This window comes from Oenanthe melanoleuca, chromosome 13 (assembly GCF_029582105.1).
Source record: "Oenanthe melanoleuca isolate GR-GAL-2019-014 chromosome 13, OMel1.0, whole genome shotgun sequence".
In the NCBI taxonomy this organism is placed as follows: domain Eukaryota; kingdom Metazoa; phylum Chordata; class Aves; order Passeriformes; family Muscicapidae; genus Oenanthe; species Oenanthe melanoleuca.
This window is the reverse complement of record NC_079347.1, coordinates 1,826,614-1,854,574: the sequence shown is the minus strand read 5'-3', so window position 1 is coordinate 1,854,574 and position 27,961 is coordinate 1,826,614. Positions and strand designations below refer to the sequence as shown.

The 27,961-nt window shown below is 52.6% G+C and overlaps 2 protein-coding genes across 3 annotated transcripts; one reads left to right on the top strand and one right to left on the bottom strand.

Moving 5' to 3' along the window:
* Positions 1–4,747: 4,747 nt before the first annotated feature.
* Positions 4,748–5,986, bottom strand: SMIM33 (small integral membrane protein 33). The gene has a single exon (XM_056502341.1). The coding sequence runs from the start codon at positions 5,973–5,975 to the stop codon at positions 5,598–5,600; it is 378 nt and encodes a 125-aa protein (XP_056358316.1). The 5' UTR covers positions 5,976–5,986; the 3' UTR covers positions 4,748–5,597.
* Positions 5,987–9,252: 3,266 nt separating this feature from the next.
* Positions 9,253–27,195, top strand: ECSCR (endothelial cell surface expressed chemotaxis and apoptosis regulator). 2 transcript variants are annotated; one of them, XM_056502139.1, is made up of 11 exons: positions 9,253–9,366; positions 17,791–17,829; positions 18,751–18,798; positions 20,090–20,209; positions 20,649–20,702; positions 22,467–22,535; positions 23,066–23,161; positions 23,948–24,046; positions 24,553–24,589; positions 25,688–25,787; positions 26,310–27,195. In XM_056502139.1, exons 1-11 carry the CDS (start codon positions 9,297–9,299, stop codon positions 26,316–26,318), a joined length of 741 nt encoding a protein of 246 aa, XP_056358114.1. In that variant the 5' UTR covers positions 9,253–9,296; the 3' UTR covers positions 26,319–27,195. The 2 variants fall into 2 exon arrangements, with proteins under 2 accessions (XP_056358114.1, XP_056358115.1); XM_056502140.1 differs by lacking the exon at positions 22,467–22,535.
* The last annotated feature ends 766 nt before the right edge of the window (positions 27,196–27,961 follow it).

The following is a 27,961-nucleotide window of genomic DNA, read 5'->3' as shown; positions in this document are numbered from 1 at the left end:
AGGTGACACCGGCTGGAGGTGACCTCCCCGTGCCACCGCTCCAACCCAGGCTGGGCTGCTCGTCCTCCAGCACCGCCACCAAGCACCGGGTGGCTCCCGGGTGTCCTCCAGCGCCTCCCTCCCGGAGCTCCGGCTCCTGCGAGCCCGGGGAAGGCGCAGCCCCAGCGCTCTGCAGTTGGATCTCTCCACCACGAGAGCCCACTGCTGCTCCGCGCTGCGCTCCGCCGCTGGCCCCGCCTGTCCCCGCCTCAGCCCGAGGGGCCGGGGGTGCTGAGCCCCCCAAAATCTCCCCACGGAGGGGCTGACACCCCGCGGCACGATGCCGGGGGCTCCGCCGCCCGCAGCCCTGCAGGTGATGCTGCCCCTCCATCCCCAGCGGCTGCCGGGGTGCTTCCCTCCCTCTGGCCCGGCTTTGGGGTGTTCCTCCGGCTTTTACACCATTTTAGGGTCTTTTCCTCGCTTTCACACGATTTTAGGCTGTTCCCCCCTGTTTTGCGCAGTTCCAGGGTGTTTCCCTTTTTCTTACACAATTTCAGATGTTTTTACCCGATTTTAGGGTGTTTCGCTGTGTTTCACACTATTTTAGGATGTTTCCCCCTTTTCTGCACACTTTTAGGGTGTTTTCCCCGTTTTTGCACACTTTCGGGGCGTTTCCCTATGTTTTACACTATTTTAGGTTGTTTCCCTGGGGTTTATAAGATTTTAGGGTGTTTCCTCCGATTTTGCACACTTTTAGGATGTTTCCCTGGCTTTTGTACGATTTTAGGGTATTTTCCTGTGTTTCACACTATTTTAGGGTGTTTCCCCCGTTTTTGTACACTTTCAGGGCGTTTCCCTGTGTTTTACAAAATTTTAGGGTGTTTCCCTGAGTTTTACACGATTTTAGGGTTTTTGCACACTTTCAGGGCGTTTCCCTGTGTTTTACAAAATTTTAGAGTGTTTCCCTGGGATTTACACGATTTGAGGTTGTTTCCCTGAATTTTAAACACTTTTAGGGTGTTTCCCCGTGTTTCACACTATTTTAGGGTGTTTACCCCGTTTTTGCACACTTTCAGGTTGTTTCCCCGGGTTTTACACGATTTTAGGATTTTTACCCCGTTTTTGCACACTTTCAGGTTGTTTCCCCGGGTTTTACACGATTTTAGGGGTTTTACCCCGTTTTTGCACACTCTCAGGTTGTTTCCCCGGGTTTCACACGATTTTAGGATTTTTACCCCGTTTTTGCACACTCTCAGGGTGTTTCCCCGGGTTTCACACGATTTTGGGCAGCTCTGCAGCATCACGAGCAGAGTCCCCCCAAACCCCGCTGTCCCCCCTCTCAACCCTCCTCTGGGGGGTCATAAATGTTCCTCCCCTCCTGCAGGGCAGCACCTTCATCAGGAGGGAAACAAAGGGGGTGCAGGCGGCCCCTGATGAGGACAGCGTTAATTATCGATTAAAGCAGCAGCTCCTGAACGCTTCCCCAGGCAAAAACCCGGTTTTGAGCAGAGCAGCTCCTGCCTGCCGGGCTCCAGAGCAGAGGGGACGATAAGGAGAGTTATTGTTGCTCCGTGCCCATGAAAGGATTATTATTAAGGAGGGGAAGAAAGTTATAAGTGAGGTAAATTGGGCCGGGCTGGTGTTTGAATAGACAGCAATAATGTTATGCTAATGGCATGCACGGCTCTGCTGCTCCAGGACCCTGACGTGTTTTATAAAGCCCAGTGCTACAAAAAGCAATTCTGTGAGCAGACAGAGGGAGAGCTGGCCAAAGAGAAACGAGGAGAAGCTGTAAAAATGATGTTTTATTGTGTGGGAGAAAGCAATGAGTTGAGATCTAACCCTTGATGTCCTTCTGGAGGAGAAAGCTGGCAGCACATTGTATGGTTTAATTGGCTGTTCTAAGTCTTGCAGTCATTTCTTTCCTGTGCTCCAACATCTAAATTTCTGTTTGCAGGTGGAAGAACTCCCCAAGGCTGGGGCTGGATCTTTCCAGAGTGTAGAAGGTGCTGCTGGCAGGATGGGGCAGCAGCAGCACCTTTCCCTGCCACTTTGATTGGATTTTAGTTTGACAGCCCAAAACACCTGCAGGACACGCCCAGGGTGAGTGATGGATCCGGGCCACAGCACACTGTGACATAAATCAGACCTTCAGGAGGCCCCAGCGGCTGCAAATCAATAAGTGCCAGCAATAATTACCCATTTTGTCTTTCTCTTTATTAATATTGAGACGTTTTTTAATCTTTTCTCTCCAAACACGATGTTTCCCCGCTGTGGGTGTCCTTCAGAGGGAGCAGCCAGGAAAGCTCCTGCTCCTCTAATTAAAGGATTTGTGCTGGGCAGAGCTGCTCCCTGAGCAGGAATGACACCAAAGGCCACCAAAGCTGGGGTGGCTCTGCTGCACTGATGTGGCACTGATGTCCCCTGTGTCACTGTGCATGGTCTCAAGGAGCTTTCTCCAGCTCTTGGTGGGGGTGACCACAACCCACAGATGTCATTTGAAGAGATCATGGATTGCTTGGAGCTGTGAAGGACCTTAAATCCCACCCAGTGCCACCCCTGCCATGGCAGGGACACCTCCCACTGTCCCACTGCTCCAGCCCCAGTGCCCAACCTGGCCTTGGACATTCCAGGGATCCAGGGGCAGCCACAGCTGTATGGGCACCTTAACTAATTATTAATTAGGAAAAGTCCCTAGAGGTGGTTATCTCCTCAGGGGTGCTGTTAGGGATGCACACTTTGCAAATGAATCCCTCTTTTGACATGGAAAGGGGAGCAGGACTCCACAATTTTCACTGGAACAGCCCTTATCTCCTCTACCATGGGTGAGAGAGCTGATAATGCCCCCAGCCCTGGGAAACAAATGGGAACGAATTCAAAACAGAAACAACCCTCCCAAAAAGTCATATAAATTATATTTGTTGTGGAGACAAAACGTTTCCAGTAAATCCAACCACTACCCAGCTTGAAAGCAAGAAAATGGTGGGAAATAAGTGAGAGTAGAGATCCTGGAGCATCTGCCATGGCATGAATACCTCCAGCAGCTGGAGGAACAGGTAAAGCCCATCTCTGGTCCAGCTGTGCCCACAGGGATCTGTGCCAGGGCTCTGAGGGCAGACACAGACCTGGCTTTTCCAGAGTGGGAGCAGAATCCTGGTTTCTGGGGCTGTCCAGCAGAATAAATCCTAATAAATAAATAAAGGTGGGGGATCTCAGAGGCTGCTCCCTCCCCAGGCACTGCAGACACCATAGGAGGAGAAACTGGGACTGAAGAGATCCCAGAGCCTCCAGCAGCAGAGAGCCCAGAGCTGAACAGGGACCAGCTCTGACACCCCAGAGCTGAACAAGGACCAGCTCTGACACCCAGAGCTGAACAGGGACCATGATCTGACACCCAGAGCTGAACAGGGACCATGATCTGACACCCAGAGCTGAACAGGGACCATGATCTGACACCCAGAGCTGAACAGGGACCAGCTCTGACACCCAGAGCTGAACAGAGACCATGATCTGATATCCCAGAGCTGAACAGGGACCAGCTCTGACACCCCAGAGCTGAACAGGGACCATGATCTGAAATCCCAGAGCTGAACAGGGACCATGATCTGACACCCAGAGCTGAACAGGGACCATGATCTGATATCCCAGAGCTGAACAGGGACCATGATCTGACACCCAGAGCTGAACAGGGACCATGATCTGATATCCCAGAGCTGAACAGGGACCATGATCTGACACCCAGAGCTGAACAGGGACCAGCTCTGACACCCAGAGCTGAACAGGGACCATGATCTGATATCCCAGAGCTGAACAGGGACCATGATCTGATATCCCAGAGCTGAACAGGGACCAGCTCTGACACCCAGAGCTGAACAGGGACCATGATCTGATACCCAGAGCTGAACAGGGACCATGATCTGATATCCCAGAGCTGAACAGGGACCATGATCTGACACCCAGAGCTGAACAGGGACCATGATCTGACACCCAGAGCTGAACAGGGACCAGCTCTGACACCCCAGAGCTGAACAGGGACCATGATCTGATATCCCAGAGCTGAACAGCAACCAGCTCTGACACCCAGAGCTGAACAGGGACCATGTCCTGACACCCAGAGCTGAACAGGGACCAGCTCTGACACCCCAGAGCTGAACAGGGACCATGCTCTGACACCCCAGGGCTGAACAGGGACCATGATCTGACACCCCAGGAGCCTGCAGGGCTCAGTTTTCACCTCCCCTGGTCCCTCTGTACCACCCCAACAAGACTCTCCCCAGGGTGACAGAGCCACCTCAACACACCCCACTGAGCATGCACAACCCCACCTTGGGACAGCAGCCAGGGATGGGGACAGAGAGATGACCACAGTGAGAGTGACCACAGGGAGTGACCACAGGGAGTGACCACAGTGAGTGACCACAGGGAGTGACCACAGTGAGAGTGACCACAGTGAGTGACCACAGGGAGTGACCACAGTGAGAGTGACCACAGGGAGTGACCACAGTGAGGGTGACCTCAGGTCCCCCCATCCCTTTGCACAGAGACGCTGCAGGCTCTGCCCTGAGCTTCCCCTCCAGATGTTCAGCCAGCTGTGATGTGCCATTACCACCCCTCTTGCCTCTGCTGAGTCACATCCACTGGGGACAGGACACGTTGTCCCCTGGCCCTGGCCCCACCCACCCGGGCTCAGGAGCTGCATCCCTGCCCCGCTCTCCCTGGCTGGGTGCCCCAGGGGCTGGGGGGGCTGGCACGGCAGGATGGTGTTCCAGCCCCCCAGTGAGGGAAACGGGGCTGTGGCATCAGGCAAAGAGGGGCTGGAAACTTCTCCGTGCCATATAAACAGTGTGACAAGGACATTGTGAGTGTGGAAATATCTTTCACTGGGAAGCAATTCCAGATGATGCAACTTCCAGCAACTGCCAGGGGCTGAGCACAGCCCCAGAGCTCCCCAGCTGGGGCAAGGACCCAGGCAGCTCTGCTGGCCACTCCCAGCAGCGTGGGACAGGTAAAACCAGGGCAGGTAAAACCAGAAGAGAGGCTGAAGCTGTCCCACGTAGGCTGAGCTGGCTCCAGAGCCTGGGCTGGGATCCAGCTCCTGCCTGGGAACAGTGGCACCCCTGGGCTGGATTTTTGGGGGCCGGTGATGGGTCACTGAATGTCCTGGCTGAGCATTCTTGGGGTCAGACACGGCTCTGGGGTGATGCAGCTTCCAGGGGTGATGCAGGGACCCTGAATATCCCGGCTGAGCTCTCCAGACACTGCTCTGGGGTGATACAGCTTCCAGGGGTGATGCAGCTTCCAGGGGTGATGCAGGGACCCTGAATGTCCTAGCTGAGCTCTCCAGAGGTCAGACACAACTCTGGGGTGATGCAGTTTCCAGGGGTGATGCAGGGACCCTGAATGTCCCTGCTGAGCTCTCCAGACACGGTTTTGGGGCGGTGCAGTTTCCAGGGGTGGTGCAGGGACCCTGAATGTCCCTGCTGACCTCTCCAGACACGGCTCTGGGGCGGTGCAGCCTGTGTCTGTGAGCAGCAGCGAGTCCCGGCACACACGAAGATCCCATGGCAGCTTTTCCAGCGGGACACATCCCGAGCCCGGCCCGGGTGGCCAGGGCGGTGTCACAGGTAGGTGATCTCGATGACATTGGGCTCAGCGCCGCCGTGGGGAAGGTGATGGCTGCAGGAGCAGTGGCAGGTGACCCCGGCCGAGGGCGGCTTCCCGAGGGAATCCAGCGGCGCCCAGCGGGTGAGCAGCACGCTGTCCGAGTGCTGGGCCATGGGCTCGTGGTACAGCGTGACCTGCAGCGTGCGCAGCTGCGGCCCGAAGTGCACGGCCAGCACGATCAGCACGGCCAGCAGCACGAACAGCACCACGATCCCCGAGATGACGGGCAGCGCGTCCGAGCGCTTGGCCGCGCTGCGCACGATGGACACGGGAGTGGCGGCGGCCACGTCCTGCGGCTGTCGCAGCTGGCTGCCGGCCACCGAGGCGTTCATGGCTCACGGGGGGCACCTGGCACAGGGACACGGGGTGAGCAGCGAGCGCAGCCCCTCCCTGCCCGCATCCCCTGCCCGCATCCCCTGCCCTCATCCCCTGCCTTCACCCCCTGCCCTCACCCCTGCCCTCACCCCCTGCCCTCACCCCCTGCCCTCATCCCCTGCCCTCACCCCCTGCCCTTACCCCCTGCCCTTACCCCCTGCCCTCATCCCCTGCCCTCATCCCCTGCCCTCATCCCCTGCCCTCATCCCCTGCCCTCATCTCCTCCCTCATCCCCTGCCCTCACCCCCTGCCCTCACCCCCTGCCCTCATCCCCTGCCCTCATCCCCTCCCTCATCCCCTCCCTCATTCCCCTCCCTCATCTCCTCCCTCATCCCCTGCCCTCATCCCCTGCCCTCACCCCCTGCCCTCACCCCTGCCCTCCCCTGCCCTCATCCCCTGCCCTCACCCCCTGCCCTCATCTCCTCCCTCATCCCCTGCCCTCACCCCTGCCCTCCCCTGCCCTCACCCCCTGCCCTCACCCCCTGCCCTCATCCCCTGCCCTCATCCCCTGCCCTCATCCCCTGCCCTCATCCCCCTGCCCTCACCCCTGCCCTCACCCCCGCCCTCATCCCCTGCCCTCACCCCTGCCCTCATCCCCTGCCCTCACCCCCTGCCCTCATCTCCTCCCTCATCCCCTGCCCTCACCCCCTCCCTCACCCCTGCCCTCACCCCCTGCCCTCATCCCCTCCCTCACCCCTGCCCTCATCCCCTGCCCTCACCCCCTGCCCTCACCCCTGCCCTCACCCCTGCCCTCATCCCCTGCCCTCATCCCCTGCCCTCATCCCCTCCCTCATCCCCTGCCCGCATTCCCTGCCCTCATCCCCTCCCTCATTCCCCTGCCCTCATCCCCTGCCCTCACCCCCCGCCCTCTCGCAGCTGCCAGGGAATGGGATGGATGATCCCCGGGTGTCCCCTCCCTCGGGGGAAATGCTGGTGCTGGAGTTTGGGGTTTGTAGGGTGAGGCAATGCCCTGCATCCCCTCATCCTGAGCCACGCCTGGCTCTGGTGGGGACCCCCTGCCCTCCCCTCTCCGCCCCCAGCCCCACGGCGCCGATCCAGGAGCAAACCCCGGGGGACCCAACCCCGCCACTCATCCCCGCCGGAGACAAAGCCAGCCCGGGAGGGGCAGGCGATGGGGAAGGGGGAAGGAGAGCCCTGCCAGCCCCTCGGGTACCTGGGCGTCCCTGCTGCCCGGCAATCATCCCCTCCGGCGGCGGGCCGGGGCGGCAGGGCGAGCTGCCCGGCTCTCCGCCCCAGGTGCAGCCGGACTCACCTCGGAAGTTGCCACGTCACGGCCCGGCCCCGCCGGGATCCCCGGCACACGGGCACACATCCCGGCCCTGCCGCCACCCTCCTGTCCCGCTGGGGACAAGGGCCCCTTGTCTGGGGACAAGCGCCCTCCTCCCCCCTTCCCCCTCCGGCTCCAGGAAACCTCCCGGCGGGGCGTGAAATTGGAGTGTGGTGAGGGCACGGGTGCAACAAACCCCCTTGTGGTGTGAGCTGCTCGCACAGCCCGCTGTCCCCGGGCTCTGTCCCCAGGGATGGCACAGCCCGGGGGTGACGGTCCCTGCCGGGGGTCCTGCTGCTGCAGAAGCCAGCACGGCTATGGGGTGGGTCCTTGGGGAGCTCTGGATGCTCTGGGGCCCCAATTCCGTGGTGGATTCAATGATTTTGGAGGCTTTTCCAGCCTAAAGGACTGTGTGAGCTGCTGGGGGTCACAAGCAGGAGGCAGTGCCAGATCAGGGCTGGCGCATCCCTCCCCTCTCACAGGTACATCCCCCTTGCCCATGGCACACCCTCTGCCCCAGGAGTGACCTTGAGCACATCACAGAGCACAAAACATGGATCCCTAGGAGTTTCAGCCATTACTAAACACATCTTCCCATCCTTCCACCCCAAAACACCACTGCCCTTACCTGCAGGCTCTCAGCAGACAGGCTGGGGTGAATATCTGGGAGGACAGGGTGGGAAGTGCCTTTTCCACCATCCAGCCGAGCATCCAGAAGAGATTTAAGTGCGTGTGAGCTTCTGGGTATTTGCACTCATTTCAGGATTCAGTAAAACCTTAATCTACAGCATAATCTCTGAGCATCACATCTGTGCAAGGGACAAAAGGATGGGGGAGCTGCTGGCAGGGGCTTTGTCCCAGCAAAGGCTGCTGTGGAGGAGCTGTGGGCCTGCTGGGGGCTTGGAGGGCTTGGAAGAGACCCAGGGAATGTGAGAGCTGTGCCATGCACAGGGGGATCATTCCCTGCAGTCCTGCTGCTGTCTGCCAGCTGTGGGAAGAAGGATCCTGCTGGCAGCACTCCCTGCAGTGAAGGACAATCTCCTTTGCCTTTGGCTCAGGCTCTGTGGCTTTTGGGGGGCTGTGGGAAGGGGCTGGACCAGCCCCTCAGACCAGGAGACAGAATCCTCTGGCTTTGCATCCTGAACACCCACACAGCCTCCCCAAGAAGGACACAGGAGCCTTTCCTAGGTGGGGACACTAGAATGCTTCTCCTCCTGCACACACCACTGACATCCAGCATGATAAATCAGAACCTCTGGAGTTCACACTGGCACAGGCACGACCAGCACAACACAAGGTCAGGGCCAAGAAACCAAATTCCTGAACCCCTCAGGCTGGATGGGGCAGAACCAGCCCAGTTTTCCAGTTCCTCCCCTTCTCCAGGGACTGGGGATGGCCCAGTGTGTGCTGTGTCCTGAAGGGAGGGGAGGAGCAAGGAAGCTCCTGAAGAGAAGCATCCCAAAGCCACCACCCCAAAGCCATCGCCCCAAAGCTGGCATGTCCCAAAGCCACCACCCCAAAGCTGGCATGTCTCCAGAATCGCTGAAGCTCCCCAGGGAGGCACAGGGAACAGGGCAGGCCCAGCTGCTAAGCTACCCTGACCCCACAAGGAGCATTGTTCCTAAATTCCTCATGGATGTGTAAGAAACCCCCTCTCAGCTGGCGGGGAGGCTCCTCCAGCAGCTCTCACCCCAGGGAGGCTGATGCTGGGGAATGGGACCTGGGGCACAGCCCACCACACCCAAAACACCTCCCAAAAAACCCCAAGGAGGCCCGGAGCAGGGCATCCCTCCGTGCCGGGAGCCCGATCCCCGGCAAAGCCCGGCGAGGTTTCCTCTGCCGCCGGTGAGCGATGTCTCACATCCTCCCCGGCCATAATGGGCTGAAAAACACAGTTCCCCTGTGGATCCAGCCCGTTTCCTGCCATTCTTCCACAGGAAGCCGAGCGAGAGGCGGCCCGGGCGGGCGGATCGGGCCGGTCCCTCCCGGCATGGCCAGAGGCTCCGAGATGCTGCTCCCGTCCATCCATCCCCTGCTCGGGCTCCTCCTGCTGCTCCCAGGTCAGCACGCCCCGCGGGATTTGGGGGGCTCGGCTGCACGGGGGGGTCCAAAATTCATTGATCCGAAAGGAAGCTGCTGCCCACGCTGCGGGGAGATGAGATATGGGGGGGATACATAAAGAGTTGAGAAATGCGGGAATAAAATTTGGGTCATTCACCCAAAATCTGGACTCAGGTGAATTGTCAGAGGTTGGAAGAAATGGGGAAAATGCTGGGGGAATGTGGCTTTGTCAGGTTTGCAGGTTAATGAGAGGAGTGTTTCTGCCGAGGCGTTTGGAGTAAGTGGCTTTTGTCAAGTAAGAGTGAAGGTGGAATGTTTCAATGTACAGGGCATTTTTTTTTCCCTCAAAAATACTTTTTATTTGCACTTTTCCCTCTCGTTAATAGAAATACAAAGCCCATGTGCAAGAGCACTCCTCGTCCTTGCTGTAATAATTCTGCTGCTTTGGGGTAATTCTGCTTTAACTTCTCTCTCCCATGCGACTCGAGGTGTGGGATGAAGGAGCTGGTTTCCTGCTCCAAAGGATGACAGGTTGCTTTTCCCTGCATTGTCAGGCCCTTCTTGCCTTGCTGACAGCTGTAGTAGCTGGGAGCTGGAATACATTCAAAGGAATATAAAATAATGTGTCTCCAACTCCGAGGTTTTATCATTAAGCCATAGAAGCTGCCTCAGGTTACAGCCACTGTGCTGGTAATAATGGGATTTTTAAAAGGCAGAGAATCATAGAATGGTTTGTGTTGGAAAGGAAAGATCATCTCATTCTGTAGAATACAGAAAGCAATTCAGTTTGTAGCTGTGTAATTCCAAGAAATAAGAGCACATGGATCAGAAATTTTCTCTCTTCATTAGAGGGCAACACTGCTGCCTTCAGCAGAGGAGGAAATTGTGCCTGGGATCAGAGCAAGGATCACATCAAGGGGCTCTGAGTGCTTTGGCCACCCTGTGACACTCCTTAATGCCCACCCAGAACGCTGCTTTCCCTCTTAAAACTGCTTGGAAGGGTTTTAAGGACCAGGAATGGCACAGAGGGGCTCAGGCCCTTCCTGCACCACACACGATCTGTGCCGTGGGAGACACTGGCCCCAATTCCAGCTCCCAGGAGCACCAGGTGGAAGGGATGCCACCCTCCATCCTGCAGTCCCCACAGCATCACTCTGTCCTCCCAAAGCCACCTTTGAGTCTGAAACCAGGGGCAGGGACTGTCCCCTCCATGGTCACAGCACTGCCAAACCCCATTCCCTGGGATGTGTCCTGCCTCCTGCCTTCTGTGCTGATCCAACAGCCCCTAAGTGAATTTTTAATTTCATTTATAATTTTACAGCCAGTCCCTAAGGTGGTGCAGCCCCTGGGGAATCTTCTGCAGCAGCTCAGTGAGAGGGGCAGTGGGGCTCTGAGATTTCTCAGCACAGGAAATTCCTGGAAAACAGAATTAGGGGCTCTGGAACAAGTTTCCCCACCCTGGGGAGATGGAGGTGGCCTGGAGGAGACCAAGAATCAGCACTAACACCTGCCTGGCACGGGCCTTCCTCACTTATGCTTGGTGCAAATTCAGTGTTTTATTAATTTATCATTTCCTAAATTAAACTTCTCCATTCTCATGGTTATTTCTGAAGGGAGGTTCAAATAAGGGAGGTTCAAACTGTTATTTTGAAATTGCTGAAGTGAGAAAGTCTGGCCTATTTCCAATTTGTTTTTCCTCCCCCCAGAAGCACTTAGCAGAAAATTTGTCCAAACAAACCTCTTCCTATGGACCCTTTCCATTACAATGGGCAGGCATTTTCCAGACAAAAGATTTCCACTGCAAAAATTCCTCCTCCAAGCTGGTGAAAACCCAGCAGGATTTCCCACTGTTGTTGTTCCATCCACTTCTCTCCTTATCTGTGCCACAGCCTGTGGATGGATAATGCCAGGAGAAATGGGATATTTCAAAAGCAGACGTGCATTTGGAGATATGATCAAAAAGATGGGGTGCAGCTAAAGGACAGGCACCCGGATTCCAGACTGGCATCCTCAAACCTGCAAATTTCTCAGCCCAGCCCTGAGGTGGGGAACAAGGAAGAGAAAGCAGGAGGTGGTTTGGAGAAATGTTTGTTCACACAACAAACTGCTCCCTTCGGTAACCCGAAACCCCCGGGTGACTCTGCAGATCCGACTGCAGCAGCTTCCAGGAATTCTGTCCCTTTTACAATAGGTGAGTCAACAACAGGTGTCCTTGGTGAGTGGTGCTGGTGTCCCAAGGCCAGGAACGCTCCTGGGCTGGAGAGGGGAGCTGGGGCTCCTGCAGCTCCAGCAAAGCCCCAGCTGGGAGCTCTCCTGGCTCCAGTGCCCGTCTGAGCCCACCCAGCACCACCCAACCTGCACAGGGGAGGAGACCCCACCTGAGCCCAGAGCAGGCACCAGGATGGGCAGAGGGGGAAGGCTGAGAGCTGGGGGTGCTCACCTGGAGGGGAGAAGGATCCACGAAGAGCTCAGAGCCCCTGCCGGTGCCCAGAGGGGCTCCAGGAGAGCCCCTGCAACAAGGGATGGAGGGACAGCACACAGGGAATGTCCTTAAGCTGCAGGTGGGGTCTCACCTGAGCAGGGCAGAATCTCCCCCTGCCTTGCTGCCCACACTGTGGGGATATGAGATATGGGGAGAGTTGGGAAATGTGGGAATAAAATTTGGGTCATTCACCCAAAATCTGGGCTCAGGTGAATTGTCAGGCCAAGATGTTTTACCTGGCCTGTAGCTGCTGCTCCTATGAGACAGGAACCTCTTCCACACAGGGTTATCCTTCAACTGCTCCCCTGGCACTCAAGCCAGGACACTCAAGAAAAGCAGGTGGAAGGATCAGGAATGATGAGAAATTAGCCACCAGCCCCTTTCACACCCTGAACCAGATCACATTCCTGCTTGGTGGTTCATGAACACCATAAATAAACCTGGGGAATTACTGGGAAGAGTAATCAGTTTGGGAAGAAACTTGGAAAGCCTCCTCTGTAAAGTGCTTTGAGCTCTGCTAGTAAATAATATTATTAAAAAACTGTAGGTAGGTAAAAAGCACAGGCTGGGCTCCAGATCCCATCGAGCCTGGATTGGTGGTGCCCCCATTTTCCATCTGCACTGGGCATGGAGTAATTTCCCCTCCAAAATCCCAGCTCCAAACCTGAGGAGCAGCCCAGGAGAAGGACAGGACCCACATCACCAGGAGCAAAGCCAGAGCTCTAAAACCAGCAGGTCAGGAGGAGACTGGGACCAGCAAGCAGCTGGGAGGGTGATGGAGCAGCAGCCTGGTGGAGCAGCCAGGAGAAAAGCCAGGCTGCTTTTCCTTCCAGGAACAACCCCTTTTACATGGAAAAACCAGCCTGGGCAGCACAGGGATGCAGCAGAGCCACTCTGGGCTCAAAGCTTCCCCACATTGTTTGTCTCCCAGGTTGTTTTCTACATCCAAGTGGGTTTTAGTTGCCTCCCACCAAGGTCTGCATCCAGCCTGGCTCAGCAGAGAGCAGCATGGAAGGTGGTGCTGGGAGAGGATGCTCAGGCCCAGCCCTTGAGGACGGGCAGAGGAAGGCAACGATTCATTTTAATTGCTGATGAGATCCGGGATTAATTGCTGGCTCTCTAAACTTTCCATAACACTTTGACTGAGTCATTCCAATTCACAACAACTTGGCAGCCAGTTGCCAACCCCCCCATGCCATTTGGGAATGAGGCACTTGAACACTTCTGTGGATCTGGCCCTGATTTGGGCTGTCAGTTTTCCACCCTGCAGAACAACACTTTTCCTCCCTCTCCTCCACAATTCCCACCCCACCTGTTCTGCTGTGAGACTCTCAAGGCAGAGACACCTTATTTAGGCACCTAATAAAACAGAGCCTAGGTTTTGGGAGAGCTCTCTGCTTTCTAGGTTTCCCAGAAGAGGATATTTTTAGAAAGTTCTCTTTTTGGAAGTCCTAAGAACTGGGTGTTGCTCGCTGCTGCTGTGTTTCACCCAGGAAACAGCTGCACCTGTGTTAAGTGGTTGATTTTTTTTTTTTTTTTTATCTTGAGTCATCTGAAGTGCCAATATCTGAGTTGCAAAGCCTATTTTTAGCTTGCTGGATCTCTTTTCTGAGAGTGTTTTCAAGCACAGAGGTGCAGCCCTGCCCCGTGGGTGGGACACCCCCAAAAGTGCCAGGGAAGGGATGAGCCCAGGGCTCCTTGTCCCTGGGAATAGATCCCTCCCCATCAGCAGCTGTGGGTGGACAGGAGCAGTCCCTGTGACTCCACACCAGTGCCAGAGATCCTCCCCAGTGGCTCCAGCCCTCTATGAACACAGGCTGGACACCTGATCTAGAAACCTTTCCAACAGTTGGCTCAGGTCTCTATAAGAGGCCCTAGCAAGATTTGGGGGTTTAAAGGAGCTGAAAAAAAATATGCTTTAAATGTCTACAATTGCCAAAAATAATACCAAAGCAGAAATACCTAAAATTCACCTGTCTTTTGGTTGACTCCTCTTTGTGCTGAGGAGTGAGTGGGGTGAGCTGCTGGCTTTGGGAATATCTCAGCTGCTGTGGGAGAAGGCTCCAGATCACAGCCATACCTAAACCCACAGAAAAACAACTGCCAAAACCAGAAATCCAAAATTCTTCTGTTTATCCTTTGGAAAAATGAACAGGGAAGCAGCGAGCTGGGAATTGCAGCTGCAGCCCCCACGTGCTCCTCTGCAGCTCCCAGGCTAACTGGGACTTTCCCATGACAGCACAAAGCCACATTTCCCATCATAAATCCCTCAGGCAGCTCCCAGTCCCCACCCAGCACTGCACAATCCAGCTGTAAATCCTTTACACCCAAACACGCCACACGCTCCCTGGCACTGCCTGCCCTCGTGGCAGGGCTCTGATGTTTATTGCAATTCCAGCTGTGCACTCTGCTCCTTGCTGGGAGCTGTTTACACAGCCAGGGCTCTCCATGCTGCCAGCAGCACAGGGAGGGGATGCTTTCCAACTCCAGAATCCCCTGGGATAGCTGCAGGGAGCAGGGACACGTGGCTTTATTCATCCCCATCCTGCTGCTCAGCCCCACAATGGGAGTTTGGTCTCGTCCTGCTTTGCTCCTGATGATGCTGAGCACCCTCCCCAAAAGAAAACACCCAATAGAACAGGACTTTTGCTTATTTGAGTTGGCAGGGAAGGCATAACAAGCAGCAGCAGCCAGAAGTCAGAGCCAGGCTGCTCTGCTCTGGAATGAAGTGTGGATGTGTTTAGAGAAGCCAGGGCCGTTTATTCCGGAGCAGAATGCCAGAAGGGAATTGTTGGAGCCCTGAGTGGAACTGGGGATCTCCATCCTTCAGCCTCTGCACAGCAAGAGCAGGGCAGGCATCAACCCAGCCACAGGAACTCTGGGCACTGAGCAGTGGGAAAAAACTGATTTTTTAATCTTTTTTACAATAACCATAAGGTTTAGGTTTGCAAACAGAGAATTTCAGTGTGACCCTCAGTGACAGGATGAGCTGCAGTGAAGAAAGAGTTGAGTACAATCATTTCCACCTGTCCAAGGGATGCTGGAGCTGGCCCATGGATGGTCCCATCAGTCATGGGCAATGTCACCTCCATGAGGCAAGGTCACCTCCCTCACCCTCAGCTTCCTCCCATCCCCAGAGGCTCTGTTCAAACTCTCAGATTTCTCCTCATCTGCACCAAAAAAAGATGGAATAAACGTCCAGCTCAGCACCTTCCTTCCCCTTTTCCTTTGGCAAAGGCTAAGTGCAGACAGCATCTCTTTCTCCAGCAATTCTGGGTGCTTCCACCCATGTCCATGAAAAACCACCTAGGAACATTTCCATAAATGTGCCACAGCTCCTTCTCCCCACAGGAAAACAAGACAATGGGTCCTGCAAGGGAATTTTGGAGAAAGAGGAGCTGTTTGAGTCTGGCAGCTGCTGGAGGATAGTGACCCCCATGATGATCTCAGCACTTCATCCTTTGTGCTGAATGTAGAGAGTATCCTAAGGCATTTGCAAACCCATGTCCAGAATCATCCTCCTTCCTCAAAAGGAGCATCTCACCTATTTAGGAAGGGCAAATGTGCCTAAATGTGCCTAAACCATTCCTTTTTTTCCCCCCATAATATTAATTGATTTAGTGGGTGATGGTACAGCTGTCCATAACCCTGTCTTTTTAAAATTGCTCTTCAAAGCCCCCAGGGAAGGATATCCCATAAATTCTCCAACACAACCACTCCATTAGCCCTGTGCTAAGGCAGGTTCCCATTTCCCAGCCTCCCTTTTCCTTGCTGCACAACAAAGATCCTTGTTTCCTTATCCTGCTCCAAATGGAGTTAGAAAATGAACCAGTCCCTTCCTCTCTGTGTGATTAAAGATCTGATCCTGTCTCCTTTTTCATGGATTGAACAGGACAGTTTGCCCAGTAAATCAGAAGAGAAAAACAAGGAAAAGGTCTGAAAAGTCCAGTGTGATTTTCACAGCCAAGCCATGTCTGGGAATAAACCACGTTTTATTATGTATTCACCACGGTTTACACACTTCCTGTCTGGCTGGGATCATTGTCATAAAGCCTCAGACACAAAAACAATTACAGCTCCAGAGCAATTCCATGAGGAAAACGAGATCCATCAGATCTCAGTGCTCCAGAGGGAGCTGAGGGTGAGCTCTGAGCCAGGACCACACTCAGTGCTCAGGGTCTCCTCCCAGACACCCCTCCCTGCCAGGGCCCTCAGCCTCCCCAGCACCAGCAGCTCCTGGACCGACCCCAGAGTTCACCAGCATCACCCCTACAGCACCAAATCCTGGAATCACAGAGAGCTTTGGGCAGGGAGGGACCCTAAAGCTCACCCAGTGCCACCCCATCCATGGCAGGGACACCTCCCACCATCCCAGGCTGCTCCAGCCCCAGTGTCCAGCCTGGCCTTGGGCACTGCCAGGGGCAGCCACAGCTGCTCTGGGCACCTGTGCCAGCCCTGCCCACCCTGCCAGGGAGAATTTCTTCTTACATCCAAACTAACCCTGCTCTCTTTTGGCTTGGAGCCATTGTGGGATGTTGCAGGCTGGAGATCTGAGACAGGTCAGAGCTACAGGGCTTTAAAAGTTTCTGGTCCCCTCCTTGGTGAGAAAGGGGGCCTGGAAGGAGCTCTCTGGCAGCTGGCCCAGGAGAGATGAGAAGCAGCATCTGAGCTGCATCTGCCCCAGGGGAGGGCAGGCTGTGGCTGCAAAGGGGCACTGCTGTGCCCTGGCTGCTGCTGCCAGGCTGGAGCCTCCCCTGCAGCCCCTCCAAAGGCACTGCTCCCACCCACAGCCCTGAGGCATCATGAGGGGACCGTGTGCTGGAAGGATTCCACCTTCCCTGCTGTCCCTTTCTGCCCAAATCCTTTTTCTCCCGTGGGACTCTGGTCAGATGGATCACTGGGGGAGTCGGATTCAGCTGCTTTCTGTACCTGTAGTGTCATTTCTTTCATTAAACTCAACCACAGAGAGCACTGGGATCACCAGCAAGAACCATTTTTAAGTCCCAATTAGGATGTGCATTCCAGCAATGACAGACTCAAAGTCACCTTCCCAAAGTTAAACCAGCTGGGCTGGATTTGAGCATTTAAAGTGCATTTACATTTTCCAGCTCTTGTCCTCGAGTGTGGGACATTTCTTTCTCCCATTTTCAAGGGCAGCACTTTTAATTGGAATCTCATCTAACCCTTGGGGTTGGACTAGGTGACCTTGAAAGTTCCCTTCCAAGCCAAAATACTCTTCTCTGTGACTCCATGAGCACAGAACTCCAGAGCTGGAGCTTAAAGGAAAACATCACAGATGCTGAGAGTAGGAAATGTGAGGGTTTGGGGTAGGGATGCTTTGCAAACAAATAAACCAAACAAAGCCACCATTCAGTTGAGGAGCTGGGGACCCAGTGAAACTTCTACAACCTCATAGGGATCTCCAGGACTGCCCAGCCCTGCAGGGAAGGCAGATCCTGAGAGCTGCAGCTCCCTCCAGACCCCAGCCCCAGGCTCCAGGAGGGAGAACAGTCCCATCAGCTCCTGGAAGCCTTTACAAACCTCAGACATCCATTCCTTAAGGTCTCAAGGGAACAAAGTGTCCAAATGTGAGTCTTACCTCTGAACAGCTCCAGAGCACAGGTCACACACCCTTCTGTGCCAGGGCTGAGCTGGGCAAACAGCTCACAGGGAGGGAATGACCCCATGGATTTCTGTGGCCCCCCAAGGGGAGCAGGACATTTATCCTGGCTGGATGAACTTCACTACTAATTTACTCAGAGCCTGATAGTTTTACACTCAGTGAAACTTCTTTGCTACTACTTCTCTGCTAATGCTTTTGGGGGAATCCCACATTCCAACAGAAGATGAGGAAAACCCAAACCACACAAAGAACAAGAACAGCAGTGCATTAGTGACCTCCACAGATCAGCAGCACCCACACTCTGCTCTTTCCTTTCAGGTTCAGCTCCCACGAACACCTCCACCCCTGCTGGAACAGGTACCTGTGCCTTGTGATGTGCTCTCTGTGTCTGTCTGGATGTGGGTGCACATGGAAATTGGGGGGTGCAAATGGAGAGGCCCCAGGTGGGACCCTGATCCCAAACTCCCATCCTTTGAGGGATCTTCTCCCAGGATCCTGCCTCTGCCTGCCCCATCCATCACCACTCACCCCAGATCTCCAGGGCACATGGAGGACACTGTGCCCCAGAGGGTGACCTGGAAAGGCTGAGCTGGAGCAGAGAGCAGACAGAGCAAAAGGAATAAAATCGGGATTTATTGAAAGGATCCACCTTGGGCAGTGCAAGAGCCCGGCCAGGGCTGCACCCAAATCAAACCCCAGATGGATCCTGGGCACCAGTTTTACACTTTTATCACTTTTGGTTCATCTCCACACTGGGGTCAATTATCCAAGCACAGCCCCAGGCTATGAAGTCTCAGCCCCTGGCTTTGCCCCCTTTCCCTCGCTGCTGTTTCTGATTTTTGGGTGCCAGGTGTCCTTGATTCTCTGGCTAGAAAGGAATTGTTTTGTCCAACTCCCCTGTGAAGAGAACTCACTGACACCTAAAATTAAGTTTCAGAGTTACACACTAAGCAGCAGAGATTCTAGAAAATAGAAAAGCTGAAACCCAAGGCACCAAAGGGTGACCTGGCTTGGCTCCCTTTTGCCCAGAAGGAGCAGGGCAGTGCTCAGGAAGCCTGGGAAAGCAGAGGCATCCTTTGCTCCCTGCTTTTCCCCAGCTGTTTCCTAGCAATGCATCCATGGAGCTGGTCAGCCACACCAGAGACAAACCTCTCCTCAGCATCTCTTGTTCCCCTCCCATCCTTTCTGTTGGCTCCAATGCCCCTTTCTGGCCCAGGGCTCCCTGTGGGATCCCAGCAGCCTGGAAATGTCACCTCTGTGCCTCTGCTTCTGTTCCAGGTCAATCCCAAGCTGCAGCCAGCCCTGAAGCAAAGAACCACAGCTCAGGTAATGCTCAGTGGAGACTGAAGAGAGCAGCTCAGGGACATCCCAGTGTGGAACTGGTCTGACCCCAGCCCAGCTGGGCCACCTCACAGTAACTGGGGCTGTGCAGAGGATACTGGTGGGGAGGAAGGAAATTTTGTGGTGTCAGAGCTTCTGATCCAGCCAAGCCACCCCACAGGGATCAACACACAGGTGTGAGCAAAACCAGGGGGAAAAAATCTTCAAATAGAATAGGGAGAATGAGATAGCCATAGAGTGGAATCCCAGAATGGTTTGGGTTGGAAGAGACCTTAAATCTCATCCCATTTTTAATGGGCAAGGACACTTTTCACTATTCTTTAAGATCCTATCCAACCCAAGCATTCCTATTATTTTGTGACATGTACAGAAAACCAATTGCACAAGAAATTATCTCTCCAGATCCAGATCTGTTGGTGTCCACTTGGATCTGTGGAGACAGATCTCTTCCTGCTATGTTTCAGGAAAAAAAAAAAAAATCAAAGTATAGCTACCCTTCCAGAAGATCCCAAGATATCAAGGAATAAGATCTCAAAAAGATTTCTGCTTCCAATCCTTGCAGAAAAAAAAGAAACTTGATCCTAAATTCTAATATTTCAGTGAAGCATTTAGATAAAGAAGGGGGAAAAAACCCCATCACACTAACCTTGAAACCATTTCACCATTTTCTCAGTTTATTGGAAAGCCAGGAGCAGTCTAGACAAGGAACTTGCCTGTAAGTCCCAGCTGGTGATCCACTCTTCCTTGCAGAGGGATTATTGAAATTATTGAAATTATTATTCCCCTCACACCTTGCTGTGGATCAGGTGCAGTTTGGAGCAGGTTGAGGCAGAGGATGGAGCCTCTAGACCACTCCAAGAGCTGAATTGTTTGTGCTTGGAGACTCTCTGTGAGATGAAAGGTGAAAGTTGGCATTTCAGAACACCAGGAAACGATCACGTGGTGCCAGGCAGCTCCAGGCAGGTCAAGTGTCTGGTGACAAAAACTTTTCAAGTTTTTCACCTTCACTTTTCCAGGCAGGGAAAGGCAAACCCTGACCTTCTCCACGTGTTTGCTGAGCTCTAGCAGCTCAGCATCTCCTCACAGTGAAAAGAGCAAAAGGAAATTCCAAAGTACAAGAGCTCCTTGACTCTGAGCAGGGTGAAGGCCATTTCCATGCTTTCCATAGCAGGTTATTCCTCACTCTCCAGGAATCTGAGGGCTCTGCAATAGCTGTGTCCTCTCCAAGCAGTTTCTGAGCTGAACTTTTTGAAGTAACACCACAATTTCCCTACAGAGCCAGCAGTAAAATCAACACCACTGACCAACCTGAGCCTCACCTCTGTGGGTCCAGCTACAACTACAGCCAAACCCTCCCCCACCACTGCAACCACCCTGACAGCAACCACTGAGCAAGGTAAGGATGGAAAACTCAAATATTTGCTCAGGCAGGACCTGTCTGTGCCTCCCTCCTTATCCAAGCCAAGCATCAAGCAGGCATCAGAATATTGGGCTAGTCCACACTGTGCTGGTTATTCAGCAATTCTGCAAATATTGAATTTTTGCTGAAAGAGCAGCTCATTCCAGCTCCCCAGATGGACACAGCCAGGCCAAGGCCATATCAGAAAATCCAGATCATGCTTTATCAAATATTGGAGCAGCTCCAGCCTCCCCAGGCTCCTTGTCACTCACTCTGAGCTGGCTCCACACCTGGATAACTGGGCATCCTGATGTCTGTCTGGAGGGAAAGTACCATGCAAACAAAGATTTTACTCCATGGACACCCAATAGCTCTCCAGTGGAATTTGTAGTGGCTTCCCAAGTTAATTGTCCTTTCCCATGTTTTCTCTATCTAGATGATAAGTCCAGTGGGAACAGAAGCACAGCAGCCCCTCCTCCAACACCTCAAGGTACTTTGTTCTTTTAGAGACTAGCAATAAGATCAGGGAATTTGATGGCAATCAATGGCACAGGTTCTCTAAGCAGGAGTCTTTTCTGGGGGGTGAGCCATCCAAAATCACATCTGGTGTCTCTATAAGCAGTGATAAAACAAGAGATAAATGCTCTTAAGGTCCCCTGCTGGGATGAACTTGAGCAGCTGAACAATGGATCTGTGTTTAGGAGAGCAGAGCCCTTTTAAAACATTTTAGAATTTTGCTTTTGACAGTTTGCTTAACCCGACCTATAAGCACAAATTGGAGAATTCAGTAAGAGTTTTCTCAGAAGAAGGGCAGACTCCAAGTGACTGGAAGACTGAAATCTGACAACTGAGCTGATTCTCTGTTAAAAATTCAGCCTCTAAAATCTGCATTGGTCAAGAAACTGCTCTGCCTCTCCAAATGCCTCTCAGATCTCTAACACAAGCAAGGTGAGGAAGCTGAGGTCCCACACAGATGCCCACCCAGCCAGGAGCCCTTGGCTCAGAGCAGATTGCTGCTCATTCCAAGCCTGATTTAGCACTGAGAAGCTCCACACATCTTTGACTAAAGATGCTGATGCTTCCAAAAGCCAGGTCTCCCATTGTGTGAGACCCAAAATTTCCCAGGGATGAGGTATCTGTGCCAGGCTTGGCAAACCACAGCTTCTGCCCATGGCTAGAGGAACAATTTCAGAATGAAACAAAGAATTTGATGAATAGGGAAAAAACTGTACAGCAGCAGATCCTGCTTCTCCAGACTGTTCTGCTCCTTGTGGCTTCTGAATCAGCTAGATTTATTGTTTCATGCATTTTCCCCTTTTTCTTCTGGGTTTTGGCAAAATCCCATTCCCAGTCAGGGATGTTTGCTTGGGACAGGACCTGGGTTCAGTGCACACCTCTCCAGGCACCACATCCCCTCAGCCAGCGCTGCTGCTGGAACGTGGGGATGGGAAAACAGGCAAGAAGATCCTGCCTGACCTCCAGATGACCTTCTGAGGCTCTGAAGTACCACTTTGAGTCTCCTGGCAGGGCCTGTAGCTGCTCATTAAGGTCGATGCAGGCGCTCTGGCTGTTCAACAACAGCCTGGAGGCAGCAAAGGATGTTTTTCCTCTGTACAAGTGAAACACACAGCCACACTTGGGCTGGTTTTACATTTCCTTGCACTGGAAGCAGCTGTCACAAAGCAAGCAGTTTATCCCACTCAGTTTATCCCACTGAGAACTGGAGCTCTTGCTTGGACAAAGCTCTGTGCTGCCACAGCTGGACTACATATGGTGTTCAAGTTAGTTTATTGGTTGGTTTAATTACTCCTAGATAACCCAGCATAGCAAATCCACTCTTTTCAAGCCCAGGAACAAGCCAAACACTCAATCCACACCCACATTCTGCAATATTTTTTCCCCTAATCAGACTTACTTTAAAGTCTCAATTTTTATGGCCTGCAGCACACCTATAACTTCCCAGCTCAGTTTTCCAGACTAGTTCTGCTGTTTCTGCCCCAAACCTGAGACTGCAGGCCCTAAAGAGTTTACTAAAGGGTATTTAAATTTGGGTTCTCTAGGTTTCCATTTGGATATGGAAAATAGTACAAGGAATGTTTGGTGGGAAGCTTTCAGTGTGGAGGTGGGAGTATTAATTCCATGTTTCCCCAGATATTGCCAGCACTACTGTGAATCCATTCTCCTCTCTAATACTTCCTTTGGCTCCTGGATGTCACTGGAGGTCAAGACTGACATTGTGTGTCTCTCTGTGCAGGTCAGGATCCCGTGAGGAATGAGAGCACCACAACATCAGCGACTCAAGGTGCTTCCTCCTCACAGAGAGGTGATTCCTGCTCCACATTTTACATTCCTCTGCACTGCCAGCAGCAAGGCCATCACACAGCTGTCTTCAAGGCAGCCTGCACACCAAAGATTTCCTGAGGGTGATGAATATCCCATCCAGCCCTTGAGAGGCCTGTAAAGCTCTGCAGAAACAGCACTTCAGGGTGGCCTCTTGAGCCTGGGAACAGCAGGAAAGGTGCCACGATGGCAAAAGGTTGTAAAAGGAGGGAGGCTGGGCAAATTGCCTCCTCAGACACAGTGCCAGTGCTGGCTTTGGCCTCTCCCCACTGGGGTCCCAGAAGGAAACCCTGTGGGTGCTCTCAGCCTGTCCATAAAGGGCCCCCACCAAGGCAATGATCCCACACAGGTCTCACTCACTTTGCTGTTAAGATTGATGAGCCCGGCCAGGATAAAAACTTGGATCTTCAGTGAAGTGCAAGTGAGAGTCAGGGCCTCTAGCATTGCTAGGAATCCTCTTGCCAAGCATGGAAGGATGACTTTTATATAAATCTTCCTTTCTCTCCTCTGCAGGCACCTCAAAACCCATCACCCCAACACCCAACTCCTCCAGCTTGCCCGAGCCCACCCCCACAGATGAGAAATCACCTCTGACCGTGGCAGCTTTTGGTAAGGGCTCATGGCAGCTTTTGGAAAGGGCTCATGGCAGCTTTTGGAAAGGGCTCATGGCAGCTTTTGGTAAGGGCTTGTGGCACCTGGGGAGAGGGGGGACTCTCTTTCACCAGGCCATGCTGCTTTGGGCACCCCAATCCAGCTGTGGCTGCCCCTGGATCCCTGGCAGTGCCCAAGGCCAGGCTGGATGGGGTTTGGAGCAGCCTGGGATGGTGGGAGGTGTCTCTGCCATGGCAGGGGGAGAATGGGATGATCTTTAAGGTCCCTTCCAACCCAAACTATTCCATGATTCCAGGATTCTAAGTCCAAGGGATTCTTAGCAGGACAAACTTCCTGTGCAAAGAATTGTTTGATTGATCGAGGCCTGATGTCAGTATCAAATCTACACTTGATTAAAAGTGTCTAAAAGTGGTTTATGGGACAGATAACACCACACACAGCTCTAGCTTGTCTCTCCCTGTTACATTACTTATTTTTCTGGCTTTACACACTTTTGGGATAAGATTTACCAACTGTAGCAGGAACATACGGACTCTTTTCAATCCCCAGTGTAATCAGCTGACTTCTGCCTTCCTGGCACTGCCTTACCAATTAATTATTTATTGATTAAGTATTCATGGAAGCCCTTTGAGGTTAAAACACAGGAGAATAAAGCTATTTGTTCTAACAACTGTTTGCTTCTCTGCCTATTACGAACTGTGCTCACATTAATGAAAATATTGATTTCCTAGCCAAGTTTTGATGTCTCTCTGCTACTCAGACAGTTCTTTCCTCCATCCCCAGGTGTCATCAGCTTTGTTGTTATCCTGATAGTGGTGGTCATCATCCTGGTCAGCGTGGTCAGCCTGAGGTTCAAGTGCAACCACTCCAAGGACTCAGAAGGTATTGGTCTGGGGGAATCTGTGCTTTCCCAGTCAACAAGTCACCAGTTTCCACATGGATCTGGCAATTCCTAAAAGCTGCATTTGAAAAGCTTACACAGTGGTGGGGAGGTTTGGAAGCCAGACTGGAACATGGATTGAGCAGTCAGGAATGCAGTGTGACCTGAGCCCCAGCCCAGCCCCATCTGGATGTGGTCTCAGATTTCCAAGAGGTGGGCAGCTCTTCCAGCAAAAATTGTGGAGTTTGACACTCCTCTTCCTTAGGAATCTCATTTCCCAGGAAGCAATGCCCAGCACAGGGCAAGGCTGCTCTTCCTAAAGCTCAGCACCTCCTGCCTGGCCCTCCTTAGCTGAAGGGGTTTCTCTCATCAACTCCCAAGTTTCCCCCACAGTGCCTCCAATCTCATTCAGATTTCATTTATATCCCTGCACCAAGTAATTCAGAATAGAGCTGACTGATTTGATGACTTCTCACCTCTATATCACCACCTGCTTTTCTCCCCCCAGACAAACAGAAACCAGGAAGCTCCATGGTGTCAGAGAGGTAAGGCTGCTCACACCACCCACACCTGACTGAGAGTGCCTGTTTCATCCCAGAGTTAATTTTAGCAAGGAAAAGAGTCTGCTTTGGTTATTTCAGGTGGAAGGAAGCTTGTCAAGACATCTTTGAGAGAGTTAGGAAAGCAAAGTCAGCTTTGATAACACCTCATCCTCTGACAGACACAGATAGAAGATCAATATTTAGGGGGCTCATTTCGAAGCTGCACTGAGAGAAGACTCTCACCTTCCCAAAGCAGCTTGCTTGTCTTCCTTGCCTAGATAGAGCTTTGAGGTCTAAACTCAAGTTTCTGGATCTCAGAGCAGTCTTAGATCTCTCCCAAGATGCCCATTACTGTTTCCAGTGAGAGCAGGACAAAGGAGCCCCAGTTTAGAGGCTTTTGGAAGAGAAGCACAAAGCAGAGAATGGTCCATCAGAACCCCATGGTCCATCACTGCTGCTCCAGAGGAGGGGCTGAATGTGGGAAAGCAGCAGGAAAAAAGAGCTGGAAAGGATGAAACATATTGCTCCTATTTTTCCACCTGATAGTTTCCTAAACTGCTTTGGAAAGGGACAAGGGACATGGGGAGCAAAGTCTGTGAGTATTTGGGTGCCAAATTTGCATCAGCATCAGTGGTCACCTGAAGGCCCTGAGGCAGAACATGCTAGAAAATAGGACAGTACTCCCTAAGACTCCCTGATCCCCAAAGTCATCCAGCCTCCACTGGCAAGGAATGCACATCCCAGCCCTCAGGGTAGGAAAAAGGGGGAATTCCACCTTCCAAAGCCTCATAACTCAGTGTGGATGAGCCCAAATCCGGACAGCAGCTCAGTGGGTGGTGGAAACCAAATTTGGTGCCCCATACCAGCCTCAGCCTTGCCTGTTTGCCTCCAGCTCTGTGCAATGACATTTAGTCCCTGGAGGTGTCTGAGGAACACCTGGACATGGCACTCAGTGCCCTGGTCTGCTTGACCAGGTGGTGGTTGCTCAAAGGTTGGATTCAATGACCTCAGAGGTCTTTTTGAACCCCAGTGACTCTGTGATTCTGTGATTCCCTCTCTTGTGCCCCACAGCAATTAATTATCTCCTCCTCTCCTTGGCAGCTGCTCTGCAGACACGAGCCAGAAGGGGAACAGCATCACTCTGATCTCCATGAAGAACATCAACACCAACAACAGCATGAGCTACCCCCCGTCAGAAAAGGTTTCCCTTTTCAGCCTTGCTTTTTAGGGAATCAGCTGGGGATCATTTCTCTGGCTGGATAAGAGCATGCCTTGAGGTATTTCTTTGCTCTTTTATTCCTTTAGAAATATGACAAAAACCAGGTGCCACCAAACTTCTAAAGGTCCAAAGTGCTTCCAGTGAGCCTGGTGAAAAGTTTGAGTGCCCATCTCAGGTTCCCCTGGGCTGGCTGAACTCGAGGTGCCAAGTTTACCTCATGCATCCAGGTGACATCACCTGTGGCCAGCTGCAAAGCTGGAGGGGTTTGCCATTAAAGGAAGAGGTGAGAAATCAAGGTCTCACTCTCCAGCCCAGCTTATCCACTCCTGCCCCACAGGTGGCTGAAGCACATCCCCTGAGCGCTCTCAGGTCCATCCCACATGAGGAATTCATATAATTTTCTGTTGTTTTGGAGCTGGGACTGAGTTTGAGAGAACACATTGCTCTAGTCCCTTTGTCAGCCCAGCCAGGCTGCTGATGAACCACGTTTTGTTCTTTTGGCAGGTGCTATGAAGCCAAGAGCCCAGGGCTTGAAGCTGACACGTGACAACCAGCAGTGCCTTTCTAGGTCCTTTTTTTAATTTTGTCCTTCGGGGAAAGAGCAAGGGTGGACTTTATATATAAATTATTATTCCTCTCTGATCAGTACATTTACAGTAGTGTCCTACATAGCTTCCCCACCTGGGGCCTAAGGGCTTTCTCCAGTTACAGCCTGCCACACTCAGTGCTTGATACCTGACTCTATTTCTGATATGCCTTCAAACACTCAGATAATTCCAGCAGCAAGGAGCACCAAGGCACCATCCACTCTGCTAATAAAGCTCTGCCTTAGATGAATGGCCTTTCTAGTCTGTGCAGGCTCATTAATCAGCACAGCCCCACGCCGAGCCAGACCTGTGCTCTGGGAAAGCCTGATCCAAAGCTGAAGGCCTTAAATGCCAAGTTCTGGGTCAAATCCCAGCAGGACTGCTGCAAGCCCCTTATCCCCAGTGCCCTCATTGTGCCCACAGCAGTGGGATGCTCACATCCACCTGCCTCACAGGGTTGTTGTGAGGTTTTGTTCATCCCTGTCTGTAAAGCATTTGGAGAGCCACGAATTAAAGGTGCTGCTGAAATGCAAATTGCCATCTCAAACATTTTATTATTATTATTAATAACAACAGAGCTTCAGGAAGGCAGATCATTATCTCCTCACGTGCTCAGAGACTCAGCTGAAGGAAGGAACAAAGCCCCTTACAAAGATCAGGGGTTTATCTCAGTGTAAAATGAATGGTCACAAGCCAAATGCTGAGCTCCTTCAGCTCCTGGAGTGTGGCAGCCTAAGTTTGCCAGGAGAGCTTCCATCATCTTCCACCACTGCTTTCCCAAACCTTCCTGGCACCAGGAAGAGCAGCATCCCCTTGGGCAATGCAAGAGGCAGCTGTGCTTTGCAGCTGGCAAGGAAAAAAAAAATCAGCAGCAAAAAAATTAAAAATGCAAAGTGTTCAAAGCTCCTGGTAAGGGCCAACACACTTTTAAACTCTAACATCTGCACTGGGTAGCTTGATAAGTTGTTTCTTAATAAATGAAGCTTTTCTGGTAATATTCATGAAAAACAAAATGTTGTCATTCACCTAGGCTCCACCAGACTGGTGAATTCCAGAGAATTCCCAATTAGATAGAACCAGACAGCTCCAGTTCCCAGAGACCTGTGACTCCACACATGGAGCACAACAAGTGGATTTGGAGTGAAAGTAAAGCTTTAACAAATCTCACCAGATCTCTGAGATTCCATAGGATCTCACCACAGCTTTAGTTTTCCTTCCTTTGACCTCCTTCTTCCCACAGGCCCTTGAGGGTCTATAAATGAGGCTGGGCAGGCCCACAGGGTGCCAAGGGCAGCTGTGGATCCCCTGGATCCCTGGAAGTGCCCAAGGCCAGGCTGGACACTGGGACAGTGGGAGGTGTCCCTGGCAGGTGGGATGATGGAGGTGAGCATGGAGAGTGGATACTGGGATGGGGGAAGGGACAAACAGCCAGGAGCATTAACAGGCATAAAACATTAACAACCAATAGTCAACACAAACATCAATTATAGTCAGCTGGGTAGGCACACAACAACTGGGTAGACACCTTATAGGGAAGAATTTTAATCTGGGGATTTAATTCCTCACAAC